Source organism: Arctopsyche grandis, chromosome 2 (assembly GCF_051622035.1).
Source record: "Arctopsyche grandis isolate Sample6627 chromosome 2, ASM5162203v2, whole genome shotgun sequence".
In the NCBI taxonomy this organism is placed as follows: domain Eukaryota; kingdom Metazoa; phylum Arthropoda; class Insecta; order Trichoptera; family Hydropsychidae; genus Arctopsyche; species Arctopsyche grandis.
In genome coordinates this window covers 13,003,706-13,023,679 of record NC_135356.1, presented here as the reverse complement: position 1 = coordinate 13,023,679, position 19,974 = coordinate 13,003,706, and the positions used below count along the sequence as shown (strand labels likewise).

Sequence of the window (19,974 nt, the reverse complement as noted above, 5' to 3'; positions counted from 1 at the left end):
CATGTGTACTTCACGGTAAATTAGACAAATCTGTATAAAAAACTGAAGTGCAAAGCGTTTGTTCGATTTAAATTGCAGTCCGTGTTACTTGTCTTATTAGCAATATGGACATTATCAAGTTTGGCATCGAAACATATAACTGAAGAGGAGGTTATTGACATTGTATGAAATAATACTAATCAACGTGAAAATAGCACCAATTTAAATACTTTCATGGACAGATTGCATTTTCAGACAACTATGGTTAGAAAAAATAACTACACTATCGAAGAATACAGTTTGAGGACCGAGGACGGATACCATTTAATCATACATCACATGCCGAATGGGGAGAAAAATTGCCTAGAACGGACTCCAGTGTTTTTGATGCATGGATTGTACAGCTCAGCGGGCGTGTGGCTTATTCTAGGACCTGGAATATCCTTAGGTAATTATCGAATCTCATGCGATTATCATAAATCATTTTGATTCAATATTATTTCATATGTCATGCTTCAGAATACTGGCTCGATTTGGCTGCGATTTTTATAGTGACACTGATCGATTCAAATCGTCGCAAATCTAAGTACAAATCTAGAGTTGCCAACTAGGAATGACAATAAATATATAACGTATTTTAATATCTTAAATCGAAGTTTAATAACAATATAATCGTTTTATGCTGCAGGTTATCTCTTGGTGGATGAGTGTTTCGACGTGTGGCTGGGCAACTCTCGTGGCTCTTATTACTCCGTAAATCCTATGGACGTCAAAGACAAAGACTTTTGGAAGTTTAGCTACCACGAAATAGGATATTACGATGTACCAGCAATGATCGACTTCGTATTGATGAAGACCAAAAGGGATAAACTGCACTACGTGTCCCATTCTCAAGGGTCTAGTGAATTCTTTGTGATGACGTCTACACGACCACAATACAATAGGAAAATTATCACCAGCGTGGCATTAGCGCCGCTGACTTTTGCGACTTATGCCACAAATTCCGTTTTCGTGACAGTGGCAAATGTTTCTGATAATATGGGTGTGAGTATTTTTCATCTCAAAGCAAATTTTTCAAACTGTAAATTTGCCCGCATGTAAAACATCACTTGTATCTTTATTTCTTTCAGATAAATAGCACTTTCATTTTTTATATTTTAAAATCCATATACCTATTTATGTATATGTAAAATCCTATATGTACCTACTAATATTTCTATTTTTTTACCAATTATCAGTTTACCCGTAATTTATCGGATTTTTCGAATAAATAATGTTAAACGCTGATTAACATTATTTATTACTAGTGGTTTTACCCGGCTTCGCTCGGTATTTGTAATATATACAGCTTAAACATGACAAAACAATCTAATAGTAAACATTAATTTGTTTTTTATTATATTTAGTTGAATCGAAAAAAAAATAATAATTAACGTATCGATATCGACGTCATGGAAACTTTGATTCATGCTCCTACCCAAACCTTTAAGCCTTACATACAAAGCCTCTTTCGAAATTATATATTAGACTAGTGTAGGGCCCGTTGATTTCAACGGGTGGTTTCGAAAAGAAATTGAAACTCGAATAAAAATAAAGTTAAAGATATGGAATTGACTGGTTTCGGAAAGACAAAGGCAGAAAAAAATGAAAATTATGAAAAAAATGAAAAATATGAAAATAATGAAAAATATGAAAAAAATGAAAAATATGAAAAAAATGAAAAAACTGAAAAAAATGGAAAAAAATGAAAAAAAATGAAAAAAACTGAAAAAAACTGTAAAAACTGAAAATAATGAAAAATATGAAAATAATGAAAAATAAGAAAAATATGAAAAAAATGAAAAATAAAAAAAAATTTTCGATTGTCGACGAAAGCCGATGTCGATTGTCGATTGTCGACGAAAGCCGAAGTCGATTGTCGATTGTCGACGAAAGCCGAAGTCAATTGTCGATTGTCGACGAAAGCCGAAGATACGCGAATGATTGGTTCCCCATACTTGTAAAGGGTAATCGAATATTATGTACGTAATTTAGAGCATTTTTTCTATCGAGACGGCAGTGTAGTGGTTAGCGTGAATGTTCTGAACGCGGGGACCCCAGCTCGATCCCGCGTTTTGGAATTAATTTTATGTTTCAAATATCGCTAAAATATAAATTAATTTCAATAATTTCAATTAAAAATATATATTTAATTGTTTTATATGAAAAAAAAAAAAATGGTTCAAAACCTCGCTAAATGAAATTATTAAAATTACGTATTTTTATATGGCGAGAAGGAATATTTCAATTAATGTTTAAAAAAAAAAGACGAAATGAAAAATTGGATTTGGCACGATGTCCGAGACCATTACCTCATTAGACCCATATTCAGGCTATTTGGGGTGATCGGTTCGAGTCGCGACAAAGTCGTCTCGTCGAAAAATGAATTAATCGATTTTTATCGATTCGTTCATTATGTTCGGCGAGAGTTAGGACACACACACACACCCACACACCCACACACACACACCCACACACACACAGATTACCGTCGTTATATATATGATATAATATATGTAATTTATTTATTTATTTTATTCTAAACAGACCATTGTGGCAAAACAGGAATTCTTAAATCGCCACAATGGTCAAAAAATATAACACAAAAAAAAAACAAAATAACAATTAAACATAAACATAAATACATCCATACATAAACATAAAAAATAGCATTTAATAATAACGGATAAAGTAAAAATATCAAATAAAATATAGCATAAGGAATGCCTTCCACCTACAGCCAGTTTCAATAAATATGTAAGAAACAACTACAAATACAAAACATCCCTGTAAGGCCCAAATGGAAGAGAGTTAATCAAAATTTCACTCATAAATCACAATCAATCATGAAAACAATGATGAGCGCAGACTACCAGATAAATGGGTTAGAGTAATTTCCGACAATTTACGCTCACTAAGGTGGAAAATATCACATTCAGTCTCGGCAGCAACGATTTCATTAAAAAGTCGAATAGCTCTTGGAATAGGAGCCATTCGAAAAAGGACTGTGCGGGCAGGAGGTACAGCCAGCATATGATGATGTAATAAAATATACTGCCCAAAAAAGATGAGAATTGAATTTATAATGAGAATTGAATTAATAATGAGAATTCAATTTACAATGAGAATCCAATTCACTATAAATTAATATTTTAATAAAGAACTTATTTTTTTTTAATTTAAAATTTTATTTTTTTATTCGTTGTTTAAGAAAATAGCATGGGAAAAAACTTGATGTATCCACAGATATCGTCCGATATTTGTGATCTAATTTTTTAATTTTAGCAAAAGAGTCTTTAAATTTCTTTTTTTTTTTCTGGGTGGGTCTCTTACCCAAACTAACTTATTAAAGTTTTATTTCTTATAGCTAACTGAAGCCTTTATTTTACTGATAACACACATTTAGCCGTATATGGAACTACTGCAATTTCATAATCGGAATCTGAAACTGATTTACTGTACCCTCTTTGTACTAATTCGTTCTATAACTTCTACATACAATTATTTTAATTATTGTACATTTTTTTCTCCTGGATGAAGGACTAGGGCGGACCAGTGTTGCTAGAAGATAAAATAAAGGATAGGAATAAGATAAAACGCAGCAAATATGTTTTGTTGATTTACCGGTAAAAGTGATAATTTACCCAGTTATTTTTCGGGCCATTTACCCCAAATGCTCTAATGTCTAAATATACATAGATCTTGAATCGTGTTTTCCACCCATTACAATCTTACTAAATTTGCAGGTGTTTCACGGTATGGTCGGCAAATCAGAATTCATACCTAGTTCAAAGTTTGTAAAAACAAATGTCATAAAATTTTGCAGAGCGAATTGGATATATATCCCAATATGTTCAAATTTCAACTTCCACCTGGGCGAAGACGATACCAAAGATTTGAAACCGGTGTGTACTTTAATCCGACATTATAAAACAATCCTGGTGTGAAGTTTTACCCGAAAATTGTATTATTTGCAGGACACGATCTCGCCTTTTACGATACATGAACCAGGTGGTGGGTCTATCTGGGAGCTTTATCAACACCTGGAGAACCATAACGCCAAAAATTTCAGACAATTCGATCACGGCATGATGAGAAACATCGATTTATACGGTGAGCTACAACCACCTCAGTACAATCTGACGAAAGTGGACGCCCCTGTCAGGATATTCTACTCGGAAAAGGATAAGATCGCAGCAAAGGAAGACGTTTTGACGCTATCGAATGACATTTCAAACTTGATCGCAGTGACTGCAGTTCCGAAAAAAAACTTCTCTCATGGTGACTTCGTATACGCGAACGATGCGAAGGAAATAGTGAACAATGATGTTATTGCATTCCTTAAAAATAATAGAAATCATGTAAGGTTAGACAGTCGATCGAATTAGAATATGATGAATAAAAGAAGCTCATTGTTTTTGTAATTGATTTATTTTAATTTTTTAATCATTTATGAAACCAATACAAATATTTAAACAGCAAGCTTTAAGCATTGCTTATTAGGATGTAGTAAGATATAATTAATTAAAAATACGAGGTTTGTCTCAATTTTGAAAAGTTGATCAATATTCCTAAGCAGAACGTTAAATGCAGAGCTTCGAATCATTATTTTTTTCCGTTCCGGTTCAGGTAAAAAAATACACATCGGTTCAGTTCCTGTTTTCGTTCCGGAAAAATAACGGTTTTTCCTGTTTTCGGTTTTTGGTTCAGCTGCCGTTCGAAGCCCTGATTAAATGCGTTATGTTGTTTAAATCAATCAATTATTGCATAGAGCAAACGTAATCGCTTATCACACAAACGAGATTAATAAACATTTAATGACCCAATTTTACTTGTGAATTAAAAAATGCATTTTCGAAATATTAATGATATAATTATTTTCGATTCGCTTGTATCAACTATAAAATTAAAATTTAATTATGTAAAATCTTTATACATACATACCAAATAAGAAATATGTATTGAATATTTTAATTTATTATCATAAAGTTTCCTTAGGTTCCTATTCCAGAAAAGTGATAGTTGGCTTATTGGCATTTGAAGTATGAATATAGATGATTTTGATTTATCTTCAAAGTTTACCGACTCCAAATCCAACTTATGATTCGACTCCGACTCCGACTCCAACTGGAAAGATTTAGTAAGATCGACTTTTTTCGCAAAGTATAAAATTGTTAGTAATAAAAATAATAATGGTTTTCGATATATGTATGTATATAAAAATAAAAGAATTAATAAGCACTAAAAATTGATATGTTTACCCAATTTATTTAATAAAATGTAAGTACATTCATAACGTACATTCAGGTATAAATTAAAAGTAAGTTATAAAGAAAATAATAAAAAAAGGAGTCGGAGTCGGTTGATTTATTTTACGACTCCACAGCCCTGCTACTAACTTACGTACTATATATCCTCGTTGTCTATATATCCTCGTTATCCATGCAAACAACATTCGAAACTTAAAGTACAATGGAATTACATATTTAATGTAAATTAATATATTATAAAATCAGATTTCAGACCGCTAACTCCGACTCCCCTTGAAATACTACGACTTCGTGACTCCGATTCTGACCTCAAAGCCCTGCATATATGTATGTATATAGTAAATACAATATCAATTGGTCTTTAGTGGAAGATAAATTAAAAAAAAATGATGTTTGGTGATTTTTTTTTTTTTTATTTATATATATATATATATATGGAGTTCGGTCTTTCGTGTCATGCGGGGAAGACGTGCTTCTGCGTTCTTCCCGCTATTACTCGCTTAAACCCGGCTATTGCACGAAATTTAATCTAAAAACTTAACCATCTAATCACTTATTCTACTAATTGCATCCTAGTATAATTTAAGTGTAAAAATAAACAGCAAATCGGTCGTAAAAAGCGGTTTTATATCAGTTATTTCGAAAAATTTTGTGCTAATTTTTGTGTCAAATCTGAGCAAAAAAATATACGAACGAGATACATCTCCTTACCTGAATACAAAAAAAGGGTCCTTCAGTCGGTCCCACAGAAGCAATAAATCTTCCACATAATTGCTTCCAGCCAAAAATCTTTAACGAACTTTACTTAATAGAATAATAGCAAACAGAAACGGTGTTTCCCAACTGTCTATCAGTTCTTTTTTATATTTAAATTATATTAAAGTAATTCGTGTAATTTTATATTCTTTACTAAAGTTATTATTAAAATATTAAATTGCAAACCGCACTCACATATATAAATCCGTTGTCTCCAAAGAGGCGTCTCACGATAAAGATCTATAAAAAAGTAGTATAACAATTGCTAATCTATTATTATCATAACTAACTACTTTCACTTACAAAGTAACCCTGTTAAATGGCATGTAATAATTCATAAGTGATCCAAGTGATACCTAGGATGACTATCTGTCAAAGCTGACCACAGAGAAGAGTCTATGGCGGTAAGAACTCACTCCTTGAATGGAAATCTCTCTCAGGTACCGCCTTTTTCTCAACACATCTTGGATACATGCGAGAAAAATAATATCCAAACCTCCAACAAGGTAAGAGTGACGATGGATGATAGCTTAGCTAATAGAAACCTGTATTTAGCCACGTACAATGTAAGAACGTTATCGAGTGAAGGAAGTGTGCTTGCATTAGAGAATGAATTAGAAAATATCAAATGGGATATAGTAGGACTTAGTGAAGTAAGACGAAAACAGCAAAACCAAATAATCCTAAAAAGTGGTAACTGTCTCTACTGGAGAGGGCTACCAAATGGTAGAATAGGAGGAGTAGGGTTTCTTATCAATAAGAGAATAGAAAGAAATATTATAGAAATAAGCGACATATCGGAACGTATATGCTATATAGTATTAAGAATCTCGAGCAGGTACACTTGTCAAATCTTCCAAGTGTACGCCCCCACATCTAGCCACCCAGACGAGGAAATAGAAGACTTCTACGAAAAAATACAGGACGCATACGATAATAGCCGTCACCACTTTAAAATAATCATGGGCGACTTTAACGCAAAAATAGGACAAAAGGCAAATACAGAAAGAGCAGTAGGCAATTTTGGTACCGGCCAAAGAAACGACAGAGGCGATCGCCTCATAGAATTCGCAGAACACAACAGGCTCTTTATCACTAATTCATTTTTCAGGAAAAACACCAACAATAAGTGGACTTGGGAGAGTCCTAAAGGAGACAGAAACGAGATCGATTTCATCCTAACAAATGCCCTGCACTCCGTTAAAGACGTTAGTGTTTTAAGTAAAGTAGATATAGGTAGCGATCACAGATTAGTCCGTGCCAAGATGGCCATTAATATAAATTGCGAACGAAGGAAATTAATAAAAGGATGCAGTAACTCTCCAGATTTCGCTCAACTAAGGTCTAGGAAAAAGGAATTCGAACTCGAACTTGGAAATCGATACGGGAAATTAAACCCAGAAGCAGACATCGAGGAATTGAACACTGTAATTAGTTCGGTTCTAACCTCAACAGGTAAGAAATTAGGTGGATTCAGGAAACAGATTAAATTAAGCAAAATTTCAGCGGAAACAAAAAACCTAATTAAGCATAAAAGGAATTTAGATAGGGATAATAATAAGCAAGAATACAATCTAGTAAATAAGGAAATTAAAAAGAGAATAGTCAGGGATGTCAGGGATTTTAACAGCAAGCTAATAGAAAATACCATTAAGAATAACCGTAGCCTGAAAAAGTGCAAACAGGATCTTTTCTTAGGCAAAAACCAAATGATCGCAATCAGATCAGAGAGCGGAGTAATAATTAGGAATAGAGAAGAAATCATAGACAGAGTTTACACGTTCTATGCAAAACTATACGAGAACGACAACGGCCAATTCCCCGCTCTGGAATCGACACACGGCCAAAGGGTTCCTGCAGTATTGCCTAGCGAAGTAGAGGCCGCGCTAAAAACTGCAAAGAACGGTACAACCCCAGGGGAAGATAATATTCCCATTGACTTACTAAAATGTGGCGGCCCCCCCCTAATTAATATCTTAGCTAGGCTTTTCAGCAAATGCATCCAGAACCAAGCTATACCAGAAGGATGGAATAACGCAACTATCATTTTAATACACAAAAAAGGCGACAAAAGCGATATCAAGAACTACCGACCCATTAGTCTACTTTCAGCGGTCTACAAGCTCTTCACGAAGGTTATTACAGAAAGGCTGAAAAATATCCTCGACGAGAACCAACCTATAGAGCAGGCAGGGTTTAGGGCAAATTTCAGCACAATGGACCACCTCCAAGTAGTTGGCGAACTAATCGAGCGCGCCAACGAATATCAACGGCCATTGTGCCTAGGTTTCGTCGATTATGAGAAAGCCTTCGATACAGTTAGTCATAATGCAGTACTTAACGCTCTAAAAACACAGGGAGTGCCGGAACCCTATGTGGGACTGTTAGCTGCAATATATAAGAATGCCACAGCTTCGGTTAAAATTTTTTCAGGTACAGATAGATTTAGCATAGGAAAAGGAGTAAGACAAGGAGATACAATCTCGCCCAAGTTATTCAATGCGGTGCTTGAGGGAGTTTTCAGGAACTTGGATTGGGATACAGCCGGAGTAAGCATCAATGGTCGCTTCTTGAGTCACCTTCGGTTCGCAGACGATATAGTTTTAGTAGCTCGTGATTCAGCTGACCTACTTATCAGACTAACACAGCTGGACAGGGAAAGTAGAAAAGTAGGATTAAAAATTAACGTAGATAAGACTAAACTAATGTTCAATAGTTATTGCATGCCTGATAGCATCCCCTTAGATGATAAACCAGTAGAAGTAGTAAATAATTATTTATATTTAGGTCAAATAATTGACATGTCTGGTAGTAAAAATGAAGAGATAAAGAGACGTATGAAATTAGGGTGGAGTGCATTTGGACGGATGAATGCTGTTTTTAAATCAAAAATGCCACTCTGCCTGAAGAAAAGGATCTTTGATCAATGCGTTTTGCCAGTGATGACGTATGGATGTGAAACTTGGACACTGAACGCCAAGATGCAAAATAAAATCCAATGCACTCAAAGAAGTATGGAACGCTGTATGCTTGGCATAACGAGGAAAGACAGGAAGCGGAACACGTGGGTGAGAAATATGACAAGGGTAGTGGACATAGTGGATAGAGTGAAGAGATTGAAATGGCAATGGGCGGGTCACGTAGCTAGGAGGATGGACGAAAGGTGGACAAAAGAAGTGCTTGAATGGTACCCGAGAGAAGGCAAAAGAGTAAAAGGAAGACCGCAAGGAAGATGGGTGAACGAAATTAGGAAAATGTGCGGAATGAGATGGATGAGTGTTGCGCAAAACAGAGACGAGTGGAAGCGTGTTGGAGAGGCCTTCATCCAGCAGTGGATGGCGAATGGCTGTAAATGATGATGATGATATATATATATATATATATATATATATATATATATAATAAGATAAAACAGAGATAACATAATAGTATGTATATGTCACAGTGAAAATAGTAATAAGAATGTACATACATATAACTCACAGTGAAATTATAGTTTCAATGACAATTCAGTGAAATCATAACCATAAGTTACATTTTCACTGGGGAAGAGTCAAGGAACTTCTTGAGCTTTTTTACACAAAAAAAAAATTACAAAATAACAGATAATCAGAACAATATAAAAGTCTTTTAAAACCATGAAGAAGAGATAAAACCAAAAATTGCCATCACGAAAGTGAGACGAAGGACTCTAGTATGCATTAGAAATTGGCATTTGAACATGAATAATAAATAATTTTATCAAAACTTTTGTTTTATTTGAGATTAGACGATGACATCAAAGTCGCTTGTGAATGACGGCCTCTGTTCGGCGCGCTTCCTCAATTAGGTTTAACACCTTAATTCTGATAATTTACAAAACATCTACATGAGTGATATCTTAAAAGAAAGGGCATTATTTTAAAAAGGTTTTATCTCTTAAAAAAAAATTGTATTTTTGTATATGTATGTACATACATACATATATTTTTGTATGTATTTATTTATTTATTTATTTTAAACAGACCATTGTGGCATAACAGGAATTCCTAAAGCGCCACAATGGTCAAAAAATATAACACAAAAAAGAAAAAAAACAAAATAACAATTAAACATAAACATAAATACATCTACATACATAAAAAATAGCATTTATAATAACAGATAAAGTAAAAATATCAAATAAAATATAGCATAAGGAATGCCTTGCACCTACAGCCAGTTTCAATAAATATGTAAGAAACAACTACAAATACAAAACATCCCTGTAAGGCCCAAATGGAAGAGAGTTAATCAAAATTTCACTCATAAATCACAATCAATCATGAAAACAATGATGAGCGCAGACTACCAGATAAATGGGTTAGAGTAATTTCCGACAATTTACGCTCACTAAGGTGGAAAATATCACATTCAGTCTCGGCAGCAACGATTTCATTAAGAAGTCGGATAGCTCTTGGAATAGGAGCCATTCGAAAAAGGACTGTGCGGGCAGGAGGTACAGCCAGCAAATGATGATGTCTACCACGCACATAGTGAATAGGGACATAAAGCCCCAACTGCTCCAGCAACAACGGGCATGACGTATTACCACGTAAGAGCAGGAGAACGAAACGAATTAATGAGAAGTTTCTCCGAAGTTCAAGGGAATTATACCCAAGCATGCCCAAAAGGAAAGGAGTGGGGTAGAGATATGGGTAATACCCATATTCTTTCCTATATAGGAAACGAAGAAATGCTTTTTGCACTTTCTCAATCATCAGAGAGTAATTTGCTTCATGCGGATTCCACACAATCGCATTATACTCTAGCTTACTTCTCACAAGCGAATTGAAAAGCAAGCGAGAAGACAAAGGATTGGAGAATAATCTTGCATATCTCAAAACAAATCCAAGTCGACGAAAGGAAACGTCAGCGACTTTTTTGATATGGTTGTGAAAGGTGAGCTGAGGATCAAAAGTGATACCCAAATCGACAATAGATTCCACACGCTTCAACAAGACGGATCTAATGGAATATCCGTGACAATAGAGTGAATGTGCACGTCCATAGCTCATAATTGCACATTTGTTTAAATTAAGTTCAAGGCCTAAACTAGAACTGAACTCCAAGACAGCGTTAATATCAGCTTGAAGGAGAGAGGCTTGCCTCTCATCCTTGACAGCAAAAAATAATTTAACGTCGTCAGCAAACAAGAGACATGATGCATTACATAAAACTCTAGGGAGGTTATTAATAAGAATTGTAAATAGTAATGGGCCTAAAGTGGACCCCTGAGTAACACCAGATCGAGTAAAAAATGAAGGAGATTCATAAAGACCATATCTAACAAATTGCTTCCTATCACTAAGATAAGAAGCAAAGAGTTTAAGAAGACGCGTTGAAAAACCCACTTCAGCTAACCTGATCAAAAGAGCGTCATTATTGACTTGATCAAAGGCTTTACGAAAGTCAAAGTAGGCTACATCAACTTGCTGACCAACGTCAACTTTAGACATGATCAAATGTGTGAAGCAGGCGAGATTAGTGGTAGTGGAACGACAGGGTGTAAAACCATGTTGCTCATCACACAATAATCTTTTAAACTGCGCAAGAATCAAACGGTGAAGGATGATGTCAAAAATTTTGGGAAATGTATGTATTTGCGAGTGCTTCGACAAGTATGGAGATTTCAAAAAAACAAATTTTAGAATACCAGGAGTATAAGCTATACATATGGATGTGGCGTGACGACCGATCGTGTCGGAAAGACGCGGGGAAGTGGGGGGTGGACCATCTGACATGTGCTCCTTATATTGAGCACCTGACTTGGAACGGGTGATGTCAGTGTCAGATACCCTGCGAGGGAGCGTACACACATACACACAACCACGAAGACACACACATTCATTCATCATTTCGTGGCGGGCGAACGGCGAGCGTTTGATGGTGCGTACGCACCAAGCCAACGAATGGCCCACAGGCCAACTTTTAAAACCAGTAGCGTACAAAATATCGAAATAAAAATTAAATTTAAAAATTGAAATTAAATATCATAATTAAAAATATTATTATTATATTAAAATTAAATTCAAGTATCAAAATAAAATTATAATCATTATATTAAAATTAAAATTAAATATTGAAAGTTAAAACAGAACATGCACAATTTAAATAAATTTTCGAGATTGACCTAAAATTAGATCATCAACAATCACATACAGGTAATCCTCGACTCTTGTTTGTCGAAGATGTTTTGACTTACGAAGATACGCACTAAGATCGAAAAAAAATCAAAGAATTATTATTTTTACTTCCCCGTAATGCGCAGTTACTGAGAATATATCATGTATTAGTATGGGTGATCCAACGATGGAAGCTAACCCGGGGTGTTGTCGGTCACATCAAACGGATTTTTTTATTCTTCAATTGTTTCTCTCTTCGAAATAAATCAAGTAATTAAATCATTTCAGAGGTAAAATTTATCGGATAATGTGTGATTATTAATTTTATTTCGACGAAAGAAAAAAAACCCTTTGACAAATCACCGACATCCGACACCGCGTTTTTTTATGAATTGTTTTTTTTTTATCGATCATCCACGTGGAAATACAGTAACATCTCGTGACGACTTAAACATTATTTTTTTTCGCTCGTATGCAGAGAAATTACAATATTTCTCTGGTTTTAAATGCGGTATCGTCGTAATTCAAAACATTTTTGTAATTCAAAACATCAACGATGATCTAATTTAAGCTCAATCTCGCTCTTTAGCTTGATTTTGATATTGAATTTCAATTTTAAAATTTAATTTTTATTACGATATTTTGTACGCTACTGCTGGTTAAAAAGTTGGCCCAAAATCGTCGTTGGTTTAGTCCGTAAGCACCATAACGTGCACTTGACTTTTTACTTTATAACTACGACTTTTCACCTTATTAAATTACCTTTCAGTATATCATTTTAATACACAAAAAAGGCGACAAAAGCGATATCAAGAACTACCGACCCATTAGTTTACTTTCAGCGGTCTAATAAGCTCTTCACGAAGGTTATTACAGAAAGGCTGAAGAATATCCTCGACGAGAACCAACCTATAGAGCAGGCAGGGTTTAGGGCAAATTTCAGCACAATGGACCACCTCCAAGTAGTTGGCGAACTAATCGAGCGCGCCAACGAATATCAACGGCCATTGTGCCTAGGTTTCGTCGATTATGAGAAAGCCTTCGATACAGTTAGTCATAATGCAGTACTTAACGCTCTAAAAACACAGGGAGTGCCGGAACCCTATGTGGGACTGTTAGCTGCAATATATAAGAATGCCACAGCTTCGGTTAAAATTTTTTCAGGTACAGATAGATTTAGCATAGGAAAAGGAGTAAGACAAGGAGATACAATCTCGCCCAAGTTATTCAATGCGGTGCTTGAGGGAGTTTTCAGGAACTTGGATTGGGATACAGCCGGAGTAAGCATCAATGGTCGCTTCTTGAGTCACCTTCGGTTCGCAGACGATATAGTTTTAGTAGCTCGTGATTCAGCTGACCTACTTATCAGACTAACACAGCTGGACAGGGAAAGTAGAAAAGTAGGATTAAAAATTAACGTAGATAAGACTAAACTAATGTTCAATAGTTATTGCATGCCTGATAGCATCCCCTTAGATGATAAACCAGTAGAAGTAGTAAATAATTATTTATATTTAGGTCAAATAATTGACATGTCTGGTAGTAAAGATGAAGAGATAAAGAGACGTATGAAATTAGGATGGAGTGCATTTGGACGGATGAATGCTGTTTTTAAATCAAAAATGCCACTCTGCCTGAAGAAAAGGATCTTTGATCAATGCGTTTTGCCAGTGATGACGTGTGGATGTGAAACTTGGACACTGAACGCCAAGATGCTAAATAAAATCCAATGCACTCAAAGAAGTATGGAACGCTGTATGCTTGGCATAACGAGGAAAGACAGAAAGCGGAACACGTGGGTGAGAAGTATGACAAGGATAGTGGACATAGTGGATAGAGTGAAGAGATTGAAATGGCAATGGGCGGATCACGTAGCTAGGAGGATAGACGAAAGGTGGACAAAAGAAGTGCTTGAATGGTACCCGAGAGAAGGCAAAAGAGTAAAAGGAAGACCGCAAGGAAGATGGGTGAACGAAATTAGGAAAATGTGCGGAATGAGATGGATGAGTGTTGCGCAAAACAGAGACGAGTGGAAGCGTGTTGGAGAGGCCTTCATCCAGCAGTGGATGGCGAATGGCTGTAAATGATGATGATGATGATGATGATATAATATTTATATATAAAATATAAATTTATTTGAATTCATGTATCACTTCCTTTTTGAGACCACCCGTTGAAATCAACGGGCACAACACTATATATTTGCACATGTCTATTATTTAAATTTTTATTACAATGTAATATTATATTTTGTTCATTTCCGCCCTTAATGATATGTATTTAAATGATAATTTTGCATTTAAAAATAATTAAAAACATATTTTGAACAGTGTTTTTGTAATGACCTTATAATCATGCTAACATCTTATCGATGATCACATAAAAAAACTCTAATTATACATACTTCACGGTAAATTACATAAATTGTATAAAAAACTGAATTACAAATGCAAAGCGTTTGTTCGATTCAAAATGCAGTCCGTGTTACTTGTCTTATTAGCAATATGGACAACTGTTAACGCTAGACTGTCTCCTCATGGAAGACAATTATTATCAGGTTTGGCATCGAGGTCTCTTTCTTCCACAAATATAACTGAAGATGCTATTCTTGACATTGTATGAAATTATACTTATAAACGTAAAAATAGCACCAATTTGAATACTTTCATGGAAAGACTACATTTTCAGACTGGTATCGTTAGAAAAAATAACTACACTATCGAAGAATACAAAGTGAGGACCGAAGACGGATACAATGTGACCATATTTCGCATGCCGAAAGGGAAGACAAATTGCCTACAACGGATTCCAGTATTTATGATGCATGGGATGTACAGCTCAGCGGGCGAGTGGATTCTTCTAGGACCCGAATCATCCTTAGGTAATTATCCAATCGCATGCAAATATCACAAATCATTTTGATTCAATATTATTTCATATACCATGCTTAAGAATACTGGCTCGACTTGGCTGCGATTTTTATTGTAATTTAATCAATTCAAATCGGCGCAAATCTAAATACAAATCAAGAGTTGCCAATTAGGAATGACAATAAATATAGAATTTATTTTAATATTTCAAGTCGGGGGTTAATAACAATATAATCGTTTTATACTTCAGCTTATCTATTGGTGGATGAGTGTTTTGACGTGTGGCTGGGCAACTCTCGTGGCTCTTATTACTCCATAAATCCAATAGACGCCAAAGACAAAGACTTTTGGAAGTTTTCCTACCACGACATAGGACATTACGACGTACCAGCAATGATCGACTTCGTTTTGATGAAGACCAAAAGGCAAAATTTGCACTACGTCGCCCATTCTCAAGGGACTTGTGAATTCTTTGTGATGACGTCTACACGACCACAATACAATAAGAAAATTATCACCATGGTTGCATTGGCCCCAGTGGCTTTTACGACTCATGTCGCAACTCCCATATTCACGGCGTTGGCAAATATTTCTGATAATATGGATGTAAGTATTTTTCATCTCAAAGCAAACTTTTCAAATTATAAAATTGCTCGCATGAAAAACGTCACCTGTTTTATTAATTTTTATCCTCGAGTTTTATTTCAGATAAATAGCACATTCATTTTTTATCTTTTAAAATCCATATCCATTATTTTTTTTACCATTTCCATTATTTTTTTCTCAATTACCAGTTTACCGGATTTGTCAATTATGTACATAAATATTAAAAAACTACTTGTTTTGTACTCAATATGTTTAACCAAACCCTAATTAACATTATTTATTATATACCAAAATATACTGCCCAAAAGTGAATTCATTATAAATTAATATTTTATATAGGAATTTAAAAAATATTTATTTTTTTATTCGTTGTTTAAGAAAAGAACAGGGAAGAAAACTCGATGTATCCACAGCTATCGTCCGATAATTTTGATCTAATTTTACAAGTAATTTTTAATTTTAACAAAAATGTCAACATTTCGTAAAATTTCTTTATTTGTTTTATGGGTGGGTCCCATACCCAAACTGATTTCAGTTTTATTTCCAATAGCTAACTGAAGCCTTTCTTTTACTGATAACACACATTTAGCTGTATATGGAACTACTGCAATATCAAGATAGATTTACTACATCTTCCTTGTTCTAGTCCGTTCTATAACTTCTACTATTATTTTCATAATTGTATATTTATATACCAGTGTTGCTAGAAGACAAAATAAAGGAAAGGAATACGATAAACCGTTTCATTGATTTGCCGGTAAAAGTAATAATTTACCGATCTTTTTTTCGGGCCATTTACCGATAAACAGGTTTACCGGTAATGTCCTAAATGTCCAAAAATACATTTTTTTTAATCGTGTTTTACCTTCCATTACTATCTTAACAAATTTGCAGGTGTTTCAAGGTATGGTCGGCAATGCAGAATTCATCCCGAGTACAGACTTTTTGGACATGATGGCCACAAAATTTTGCGACGTGAATTGGAAATATTTCCCACTATGTTCAAATTTCAACTTCCAACTGGGTGGAATCGATCCCAAAGAATTAAAACCGGTTTGTACTTTAATCCGATATTATAAAATAAACCTAGTGTGAAGTTTTACCCGAAAATTGCATCATTTTGCAGGACATGGTCTCGACTTTTATGGGACACGAACCGGGTGGTGGGTCTGTCTGGGAGCTGTACCACCACCTAGAGGACCATAAAGCCGAAAATTTCCGACAATTCGATTACGGCATGATGAGAAATATCCATTTATACGGTGAGCTACAACCACCTCCATACAATCTGAGGAACGTGGTTGCCCCTGTCAGGATGTTCTTCTCGGAAAATGATGAGTTCGCAACAAAGGAAGACGTTTTGAAGCTATCCAAAGAGATTTCAAAATTGATTGCAGTGACTGCAGTTCCGAGAAAAAACTTCACTCATAATGACTTCGTCTATGCGAAAGATGTGAAGGAAATAGTCTACAATGATGTTATTGCATTCCTTAAAAATAATAGATACCGGGTAAATTAAAGTCCAATCAATTAGAAATCAAATTTAAAGAGCGATTTAAAAAAAATAATGTTCGAACTACCTGTATATCATTGTTGATAATCTAATTTTAGCCCAAATTTATTTAAATTGTGTATGTTTTGTTTTAAACTTTCATTATTTAATTTTTATTTTAATATAATTTATTTTATTAATTAATGTAATTAAGATGTATTTTTAAATTATCTTGATAGCTAAGATAATATATAAATAAATAAATAAATAATAATAATAGTTTTAATTTTGATACGCTACTTACTGGTTTCAGCAAAGTTGGCCTGTGGTGCCCTTCGTAGGCTTGGTGCGTATGCACCATTAGAAGATGATGAATAAAAGAAGGTCGTTGTTTTTTGTAATTGATTTATTTTTATTTTTTAATCAAGCTTTAAGCATTGCTTATTAGAATGTAGTATGACTTAATTAATTTAAAATACTAGGATAGTCTCAATTTTGAAAAAAAATTAAGAAGTTGATCAATATTCCTAAGCAGAACGTTAAATGCAGTGCTTCATATCATTATTTTTTTCGCCACCTTTTATCGGCACTGGGTCGCGACCCGGCTTATAAATTTCAAAAATCAAAATACTATAAAATTTTTACCACTTTAGCAATATTTTTCACCCAAGCTCGATGACATAAAAATGCTACCAGGATAAAATGATACCACCAGGTTTTATGTGAGGCACCAGATGTGTCTTTAACACATTTAAATATTGGTCCCCATTCATGGACTCATTAACGAAATAAATGGGCCCAGGAATTTTTTTCGCTTATGACAGGTCAAACCATTGTCTAGGGCGGCGTCGAAACAAACGGCTTTGTGTCATGAACTGAAGGATACATTCATCGCTAGAAGATTGCTTTGAGGATACATTGATGCATTTCTTGCACAATGCAAAAAAAGGGTCTGATTATTTTTGTATGGTTCCGAGAAGTTACGCAATAAATTAAGCAGTAATAGGTGTGTATAAAAAAAAGCATTCAGTAGATGTTGATCATGTTTAGCCATTAAGTAGTTTAAACATATGTTGAATAGTGATGTTTTACTGCATTATACATTTACAACATACGTATTTAATTTTGATTTAAAATTATAAAAATAGGTTTTCTTAAATAAAACGAAAGCAATGTTCGACACAATGAAAACAGTATTGCGTCTGTAAAATCAAATGAAGAAAATAACATAAATTTAGAATCTAGTAGTGGTAGTGTTGTGATATGTGTGTCTTCCTCGCCAAATATTTGGAGTACGGAGATTTGGGAAGAAAAAAAACGCAAACATCCCTGGTTAATATGTAAATCTAATAATATTGGATGTGATATTTGTTGTAATGTATAAAGTCTTTCAACTTTTAAATCTAAAGGAGTTAGCATTTCTGAAGAATGGAGCTCGATTTCAATTTCTACGTACGGAAACAATAGCATCATATGAAATCACAAGCGCATATTAACGCCAAAAAAATTATAGTAAGTTCGAAAGAGCAGCCTTTTGAAAAGATTTAAGACTCGGAAATTGTATCGACCAGTTAAGTTTTTAGAACTGCGTATTTTATAGCAAAACATGATAGACCGTATACTGATTGCTTTGATCTATATATTACTTTTACAAGAATTAAATGGATTGGAAATTAGCCATAGTTTGCATTCGCGTTATAGTGCAACGAATATAATTGATTATGTTGGTCAAATATGAAATCACGTGTATGCGAAAAAATTATAGAATTGAATTGAAAAAAATTGTGCAAAATCGAACGCATCGGCACCTCAAAATTTAGCAAAAAATACACCACTGAATTGATATATACGATATATGTATATGATATAAGAACCAGCTGCAAGTACAAAACATCCCTGCGAGGCCCAAATGGAAGAGAGAAAATCATCAATATACATATTTCAATAACTGTGATTCTTACGGATTATTATGTGAATATTTTTAATATATTCACTTTTTTATTGTGCACTCGGTAAAATATCGCAATTCTAATTAATATTTTTTATTATTTTGTTCGTGTTCGGCCGTAATGATATGTATGTAAATGATAATTATCATTTCAAAGTAATGCAAAATATCTTTTAAAAGCGTGGTTTTGTAATGGCCTTATATTCATATTAAGATTTTATAGATGTTCACAATAAAAAATTTCACATTATACATACAGTCGTAGACAGAAAATGCCGCACTCGACTATTTTTACATTTTTTTTTTTTTTATGTTCGGTTTTGTAATTTTTAAAGAATTCTTGAATTCTTGGGGTTTGAAGGTTAATCAGTAAACTTCAACTTGAGAAAAAAAAAATAGAAATAGTTAACAGGATATTCTTGGAAAGGATGCATAAATAGAAAGCGGTCATTAACGGTACTTGCGCCGAAGTTGAGCCCAAGTAATTTATGACTTTATGAGGGTCAGACTATCCTTACACCATATTCCTTGTGAGGTATTGAAAAGATATTTTGTGAATAAAACTACTTTTGGATAATGTTATACTTATTATTAGAGGTAGGACCGGAAGCGCGCCGTCTATTGTTCCATTATTGTAAATGCTTAGTAAAAAAGGTTCGGCAAACTTTTAACAATGCATTTACAACATGTGAACAATGAACAGCGCACATTTTTGTACTTTTCTGCATTCATTATTCTCTCAATACTGGTCAGGGATCCTAAACCATATGCGGTCATACGGGACACGGTCGATTGGGCGCCCAGGACGATTGGGCGATCAGTGTTACTCGCCACTGCGACAATTGGACGACGAGACTGGCGGACACTGCGT

At 34.4% G+C, this 19,974-nt stretch overlaps 2 protein-coding genes across 2 annotated transcripts; both read left to right on the top strand.

Annotated features, from left to right (window-relative positions):
• The first annotated feature begins 240 nt into the window (after positions 1–240).
• Positions 241–5,159, top strand: LOC143922275 (lipase 1-like). The gene is made up of 4 exons (XM_077445500.1): positions 241–427; positions 668–822; positions 3,996–4,384; positions 5,096–5,159. Exons 1-4 carry the CDS (start codon positions 241–243, stop codon positions 5,157–5,159), a joined length of 795 nt encoding a protein of 264 aa, XP_077301626.1.
• A 9,500-nt stretch (positions 5,160–14,659) lies between these two features.
• LOC143922274 (lipase 3-like) lies at positions 14,660–17,289 on the top strand. The gene is made up of 6 exons (XM_077445499.1): positions 14,660–14,803; positions 14,876–15,068; positions 15,308–15,663; positions 16,558–16,716; positions 16,790–17,173; positions 17,275–17,289. Exons 1-6 carry the CDS (start codon positions 14,660–14,662, stop codon positions 17,287–17,289), a joined length of 1,251 nt encoding a protein of 416 aa, XP_077301625.1.
• Positions 17,290–19,974: the final 2,685 nt, after the last annotated feature.

What these genes read in the sequence shown, in the direction of transcription:
- LOC143922275 (XM_077445500.1), top strand. Translation starts at nt 241, where the DNA reads ATGGTTAGAAAAAATAACTACACTATCGAAGAATACAGTTTGAGGACC. An exon ending in TACCAGCAATGATCGACTTC is followed by an intron (nt 823 to 3,995) that starts GTATTGATGAAG and finishes TATTATTTGCAG; the next exon opens with GACACGATCTCGCCTTTTAC. An exon ending in AATAATAGAAATCATGTAAG is followed by an intron (nt 4,385 to 5,095) that starts GTTAGACAGTCG and finishes TTATCTTCAAAG; the next exon opens with TTTACCGACTCCAAATCCAA.
- LOC143922274 (XM_077445499.1), top strand. Translation starts at nt 14,660, where the DNA reads ATGCAGTCCGTGTTACTTGTCTTATTAGCAATATGGACAACTGTTAAC. An exon ending in AAGATGCTATTCTTGACATT is followed by an intron (nt 14,804 to 14,875) that starts GTATGAAATTAT and finishes CTACATTTTCAG; the next exon opens with ACTGGTATCGTTAGAAAAAA. An exon ending in ATATTTCTGATAATATGGAT is followed by an intron (nt 15,664 to 16,557) that starts GTAAGTATTTTT and finishes ACAAATTTGCAG; the next exon opens with GTGTTTCAAGGTATGGTCGG.